General features: G+C 37.4%; 1 protein-coding gene across 1 annotated transcript; it reads right to left on the bottom strand.

The window, feature by feature from the left end:
* Positions 1 to 1,389: 1,389 nt before the first annotated feature.
* LOC123981079 lies at positions 1,390 to 3,836 on the bottom strand. The gene is made up of 7 exons (XM_046065708.1): positions 3,760 to 3,836; positions 3,188 to 3,523; positions 2,775 to 3,044; positions 2,597 to 2,680; positions 2,106 to 2,163; positions 1,973 to 2,001; positions 1,390 to 1,786 (listed from the first exon to the last, which is right to left on the bottom strand). The coding sequence occupies exons 1-6, from the start codon at positions 3,818 to 3,820 to the stop codon at positions 1,980 to 1,982; spliced, it is 831 nt and encodes a 276-aa protein (XP_045921664.1). The 5' UTR covers positions 3,821 to 3,836; the 3' UTR covers positions 1,390 to 1,786; positions 1,973 to 1,979.
* Between the last annotated feature and the right edge of the window lie 3,636 nt (positions 3,837 to 7,472).

Below are 7,472 nucleotides of genomic sequence, written 5' to 3'. Positions count from 1 at the left end.
TATTACCTGCAAAGCACTGCTTTCCTGTATTTTGATGGCAGGAAGCTGTTTCTTGGCACTTTGCTGCCACCAAATGTCAAATGGTGGAATAACAAGACTTCGAAGGACATTACACAGAATACCCCCCCCCCCCCATCCCTTTCTTCCTTCCCCTTCACCAGTTCCTTAAATCCCCTGTTCATTTTCTTCATGTTTTACAAGCACTACACAGTACTGCCTTACCTTGACTGAGTCTCTCTTCACTTTCACCCTTAAACCTGCAATAATGATTTATTTTTGGCCACTTGCGGGAAGTGGAAACAAGTTGTGAACACAACACTTGACACGTCATCATAAACTTATGAGCAGACAGTGCGGAGCAGCTTGATTGTTCTTTCAGAGGCTTGTTTGTGTCACCTGTAAATCCAGTATTCACTATTTATTTAATCATAAAATACAAGAGTTTTGATGGCTGAAATATTTTGTTGTGAAAACAAAATTCTTTAAAGCAATTAAGCAATTGATCATGAAAAAAAGTGTATAAAATATTTGTAACACAAAAACATGGTCACATATTCATCTGAAAGGTAAAACTACAATATGCTAGAAATAACAACTTGATTCAAGCTTCAGGTTTTTCGTCTTTTCCTTCCTGTGTCAATAACAAAGTCATTAATGTGACGTGAGAATTAGGGTTATGTACAAAAATATAAATGATATTAATGCTCTCCCAGATTTAGATTGTGATCAATTTTCTAAATATATCTATACATATCAGTCACTCAGTGAGTGAATTCTCATAAAAGCTCTCGTCAAAAAAAACCAGACTTGTTTTCTTGTCAACTATCAGTAACTGCAGTGATATGAGCTGTAACTACACTGCAGCCTCTTATTTGTTTAGTCTGTTGACGGTGGTGAAAATGCTCCAGCTGACGAAGAAAATTTCAAAGAGCTGTAAGTCACTGTGTCATCATCATCTTTACCAAAAACATTTGAAATAAAAGAGAAACGGCACGAAACATAAATTAAGCAACATAACATGGCACAACGACATTCAGCATGTTGTAATCCAACTCAGTGACAGACAACAGTGCAAAGCATCATCCTGACATTAAACTGCAAATAAACTCAGGGAATTATTAAATGAAATACATCAAAACATGCATAAACACAACAGAACTCATTGTGATACGCCACAGTACAGTGTAAAACTGTATAAGCACAACACAAGTAACTAAATCCTTGTCTCAGAACACATCACACTGTAACACACTGCCACAGACAGCAATGCAAGACAACTTATTACAAAGTCCTCACAAGCGCTCACAAATTTTATATATGTGTCTGCCAGTTGATCGGCCCGTCCAGTACTTTAGAAATGAAGTACTGAAATACTCAACAACTGTTGGATCAATTATAGTGACATTTTATTCAGACATTCGAGTCCAGGAGGATGAATCTTAATAACTTCTGACTTCTTTGACTTCTCCTTTAGAGCAAGAAGCAGTTCAAAGTTTTGAATTATTTTGTGAAATATGTCAACGTCTACTTTATGAATTGGCACAATATTTGGCACAGACATTCATCGCTCACAAAGAACGAACCTTGATGATTTTGGTGATTCCCTGATTTTTCCTTGAGCACCACATTTGTGGTTTTAAGTGAAATGTCTTAACAATTATTGGATGAATTGTCATTAAATTTGCTGGCTCCGACTTCTTTCTTTGGATAACCAATCCGACAGCTTACCTGGGCCTTACGGTTGGGCACCTTGGTGTAACTTCGAAACACCATCTTGAGGAGCCGCCTACAAAGTGAAGACATATAGTAAAAAACTGAGACAGTTGAATAATTTTACTTCTCTTTTTTTTTTTTACTTACTTCTCTTACACTCAGTTGCAGTTGTGTAAATGTAACGGTAACATTTACAACACTTTAGGTATTGCGCAGTCAAAACTCTATAAACATTTGATTATTAAGCTTTAAAACTCACAACATTTTCATCCATCTGTGTTTTGTTCCCTGAAAACACAAAAGAGAGTCGACTTGTAGTTTTGACTCTGGAAATCAAAGTTTTGTTTTAAAAAACATCTTATTAGAACAGTTTCCCTTGAGGTTGCTCTCACCTTTTAGTTTTCGTCCATATTTTGACCGCCACAACACTTATTGAGAGTGCTGCTAAAACTACAGACACAATGATGTACCGCCACCAACCTGGAACTGTACATTAAAAATATTTTGAATGCAGTTTTCTGTTCTATTAATTAGCTTTTTACATAAGTTTGGAAACTTTCTGTACAAAGTAAATCAGTTTCTGTTGGACTAAGCCTGCGTCTATCAGTGAACACATCTATCATGTCTGCATCAACTTTATCTCACTCTGAATGTTTTCTAGAAATCATCATTAAATAGCAGTTTAATATGATAAAGATGTATACAATAACATGCTGAAATGTTTTGTGGTGAAATAAAACCTAAAAACAACTCATATGAAACCCCTCAAAAAAATGTCTTCCCAAAATCAAATTGCAACATATGAGAGGTTAAGAAGTACAAACAGGCTTTTCATTCTTACTTTAAACTTCATATGGAGAGAGGGAGATGTAAGAGTCACTACCTTGTTTCAATGTAGTTTCAACCTTTGCGAGTAGAGTTTCGTTTCTCCCCTCTGTTGTGATACCTTTTGATTTTGACGTACGAACTGAAATAACACAAGTAATTATTAAAAAAATACAAGAGAAAGAATAAGGTTCTAATCATAAATCTTAATGTTCATCATATAAAACCGAATGTACCTGTTTTCTGACATGAGGACTGGAGGCCAACGCTACACAGCAGCATCTGTCCACTCTTGTTATCTGTCACGTTACACTTCAGTAACTCAGAATAGTTTGAATTCTGATTAAGACGAGGAGTAAATACCACAATATCTGAACAGGAACCCTGTGATGTCGCCGTGTCGTTCTCATCGCCCTGATACAACCACTCGACTGTGTGTCCACACTCGCCAAATGTAAACACATTGCAGTACAAGCTGACCTGATCATTGTTCTGAAAGTGTTTCACTGGTGAAGATGGAGATATTGTGAGAGAAAGACAACAAGAGTAAAGTTAATTTCATAACAGCTGATCATAATTATTGTAATGTTTCAGTATATTGTTCTAACAAGACAGTTTGAGCTGAAAACATTATGATGGAAATACTCACTGGTAATAACAGACAGATAAACCAGAGAGTCTGGAGCTTGTTGTTGTCCTGATTTGTTGAACTGTCTGCAGGTGTAACGACCAACATCCTCGTCTGTGACGTTATTTATAACCAGAGAACAGTTCTCTGTAACACTCATTCTGTCTGATTTAGCTTTGGAAATCTCAATTTTACTGATCTTCCCATGTGTAACCAGCTCTGTTGTCTCAATATAACGACTGACAACCCAGGAAGTACCGTCACACTTGTCCTGATTATTTATCACATTTTCACAAGGCAAAGTGACTTCATCTCCAACTTTGACAGTGAAGGAGAGGGAGTTCTGTCCAGTTACAGCTGTTGAAGATGAGATATAAACATAAAAAAATGAACTGTAATAAGAATGTGTTTTATAGTTTTGTGAGGAGAACATCAAATACAACAAACTACATACAGTATTTTCCTTTTCCAAGAATAAACTCAACACTCCGTGTTCAAAACAAACCAAGCAAACTTAAATTAATGTTATATACTTAAATACTGTTATTGATGTTTTGTTATGTTTCTTTTATTCATGTTTTGTGAGACCTTACCTGTAAACTGAAGCACCAGTATCACAAATAAAGACGTATTAATCCAACTGAATCGAACCATTTTGCTTTTCTCTCCCTCTTGTTTTCACCTCCTCAACAATGAAAGTCTCTGCACTTGTGCTACTTTTAGAACAAACCTCATTTACTTCCTATATAAAATATCACTTCCTTTTAGTGACTTGAATTTTTTTTTTTTTAATTCTTTCAGTTCAAATCAGGTTTTCAGCTCTCGTTTAATTTCTTAATCTTAACCGCCAAAAAGCCAGATGTGTTTCAGTGTGGAGGTACTGACAGGTAGATACTGATTTCTGACAAGCAACAGGCACAAGGATACAGATAAATCAAAATAAAGATCAATACCAAAACAAGACACTTCCTCATTGTAACTTTCAGTCTGTTTTAGATTTCAGGCTCTCTGAATTTGAGTTTTCTGGCATCCACAGTGACGGAAAACGACATCAAATACTTGATCAGCAATATGAGATGCAGCCATCAGTAAAGATGTCAGAGGTCACAGCAGCCTGACAAAGATCCTGAAAAAATTGGGAATACAAGGCAAAGGTTTATGTTACTACATTCGTTTAGCCAATCTAACACAGTAACAAATTTACTATGTTAAGACTCATGCTGTGTATCCAGTTCACGCTGTGTCCAGTCGCACTGTGTATTTGTGACAATGACGTGTTTCACCTCCTGAAAAAAGGAAGAGGAAGCTGAAGGTATGAAGACTGTTAAGATAAATGTTTGCAATAATGTTTTCTTTAGATCATGGACGTCGTTAGGCCTATTTTAGTCACAATGCAGCAAAGGGTGTAACACTCCTTCAACAAGCCGGTGCTGACTCGGCATTAGAGGGTTTAACAACCCACTACCACTCCGCCCTCATTGGTTTCGGATGGCACCCAATGTGGCGGACCCTCCGCATGCACGTGCAAACAGAGTGGAAGTAGGTAGGGAGAAGGAGTAGCAAGCAGTTTTGGAAAGGCCCATAGACAGGAAGTATGATTCAGCGTAGTGAGTGATACAGAGTGAAACTGTAAGTTGTTGTTCGTGTCTGTTACTTGTTAAACTTAAGCTACGTTTACTTGAGCTAAAGGAGAGGGGATATTTTAGTTGGCTATGGAAAACACTAGTGCTGATAGTGTGATCTCTACAAGCCTGTTTCAAAACACTATCAGTCCTCACTGAATGTTTTTGTCAGTGAAAGCTAAATGTCATAGCGTCCCTGTTAATGCTGTTGTCCTTCCATTCATTGACCAGATGGATAAGATATTTTAGGAGAGAGAGAGAGAAGCGGGAGATAGGCAGGGCAGCTGATTCTGAGATCAGTAGTGGTCTACAGGTCTAAGGAAATGTGGGCTATTTTGTTTTCTTCTAACAACAGGCATTTGTTGGCAGGTCTAGGCACCAGGGCATAGCCTAAAGTAAATTATTTCATGATATTTATTATTTGCTGTATTGTGACCCACTTAACTTTCTGTATTCATTGGGTGTAATAAATTAAATATGTAGATGTTGCCTAAATGGCTAGGTTATACCTTCATGAGCATATACCCACAGATATATACGCAAGAAAATATAGCAAAATAAAAGCAATCATACATACAGTACATGTATGCATACATATAGTAATTATTACTCCAAATCTTTTATTCCTTCCACCATCAGATTATTAAATTCAGACAGTAGCCACTTTAAATAGGATCTTTATCAACAGCTTTCGGTATGCATGCCAAGCTACAGAGCAAAATCACACTCTGATTGAACCAATCCACAGTGCAGTAACGGTAAATAGCATTCTTTGGACCTGCAACTTATCTAAAAGAGAGAGGAATTAGATGTGGTATTACTTTATCACACATTTACATGAGCAGCTGGGTAGCATTTAAGTCACAGCCTACAGCAGAACTCAGTCTGGCCTAAGTGAATGCAGCGTTGATGTGTGTGAAAGCTAACGTGACATGGATGTCGGAGCCACACACATTTTTTTTTGCTTCTGACGCCCGTGTAACATTATGGTTGTTGACACAAGTGTAGTTCTAATACAGAAACAAAAGATGCGAGTGCAAAGATTTTGCAAGCGCACGTTACACTAGACCAAGTCACTTTGCCTTGTGAAAATATGATAGAGGGTCAGCAAAAATGTCACAGTACTACACGTTAGTGGACGGGGGGGCTAAGACTTTCAATCCTAGTGATGTCCTTGCTTTAGATAGTGTTTATTAGAAAACAGACAGGATCCATGGTGATGTTTGACAGCACACATGAACAGACAGGTGAAGAGTCAAACTCCTCTCCCACCAGAATCTGACTCCTGATGTCCATGGTGCAATATGGTGATACTGTAGCATCACTGTTGTGATACATCTTTTCCTCCATTACTCATCCTATACCTATATGATAAATGATGATAAATAGATTGTATCTCTTTAATTGAAATACCTGGTTGTTAATGTGGAGTGATTGTCATGTACTGAATGACATAGGTCCTTTACATGACATGTAGTGTTTGTGTGTAAGTATACTGAACATTGAATGTTATTCCTTCATTTAGCGCATACATTTTAAAAGTGGAGTGGCAGACAAGAAATACTGACACAGAGGCAGTCAGTGACGGAATCACAAAACACAGTGTAGAGTTAAGTGAACATTTCTTTATTTGCAGTTAATATATTATCAGATATAATAAAGAGGAGACTGTTACTGACTCCATTAAGGCTGAAAATCCATTCAAGCCAAACACACACACATCCCAACAAATATGTCAACAACAATGCTAAATGAAAGTGAATTAAAATGAGTTCTTCTGTACACAGAGACATGAAACTGAGCTCAAGCTGCTGTAGCTTAAAACACAAACAGTGAACCTTAAAATCAGGTCAGAATTCTTCAGCTGGAAGACGATTTAAGGAAGTTAACTAGAGTTAAACGTTCCTGTTAAATTAAGTTGAAATCCAGCTGCTGTGTTCTGAACTGGCTGCAGAAAATAAAGATTTTCACAACTGATGCAGGAAAAGACATTTTATAAAACTCACAGTGGGCTTCCTGATATGAGATGAAATCAAGACTTGAATATTGTTGTTCAAAGTCAGACTGAAACAGAAACAGCTGAGCACAAAACACACAAACATTTCTCACACTGATAAATAAAAACAAAAACAATCAACAAACAAAACCCAAAATGATCTTATGAGATCTTTGTTCTCTAAAGGCTTCAACTACTCGTGTAAATGTGCTGTTATTTAACTGCAGTGGAGTCTTTTCTCTGATGAGCTGATGTTGATATGGAAGTTGTTGATCAGTGGAGTCTGACAGAGGCAGAAGGGTCTCCATCGTTTTCATAGTTCACCATACCATCATCTTCATCTTCATCATTATTCACCTGTGAAACACAAAGAACCCACATTTAACACAAGGAGATAAGACACATGTCTTTGGTGTGAGAGACCCGGGTTCAATTCCTCACTGTGACCCATCCACCGATGTGTCCCTGAGCAAGACACTTAACCCGTAATTGCTCCAGAGGCGTACGACCTCTGACATATATAGCAATTGTAAGTCGCTTTGGATAAAAGCGTCAGCTAAAATAATTAATATAATGTAATGTAAGGAGATAAGAAACAATCTGACATCACCTGAACGCACCATCAGCCACTATTATGTGTTTCTGCCACTGAGAGAGGAAGTGGTTCACATGTTCTTACCAGCTGACC

Source organism: Micropterus dolomieu, linkage group LG12, assembly GCF_021292245.1.
Source record: "Micropterus dolomieu isolate WLL.071019.BEF.003 ecotype Adirondacks linkage group LG12, ASM2129224v1, whole genome shotgun sequence".
NCBI classification, from domain to species: Eukaryota; Metazoa; Chordata; class Actinopteri; order Centrarchiformes; family Centrarchidae; genus Micropterus; species Micropterus dolomieu.
This window is presented reverse-complemented; position numbering and strand designations above follow the sequence as displayed.

Bases quoted from the DNA above. Each gene is read 5' to 3' on its own strand.
- LOC123981079 (XM_046065708.1), bottom strand. From the start codon at position 3,820: ATGGTTCGATTCAGTTGGATTAATACGTCTTTATTTGTGATACTGGTG. The intron at 3,524-3,759 runs GTAAGGTCTCAC...CATCTTCAACAG, and splicing joins ACTGGTGCTTCAGTTTACAG to CTGTAACTGGACAGAACTCC. The intron at 2,002-2,105 runs GTGAGAGCAACC...TTGTGTTTTCAG, and splicing joins ATATGGACGAAAACTAAAAG to GGAACAAAACACAGATGGAT.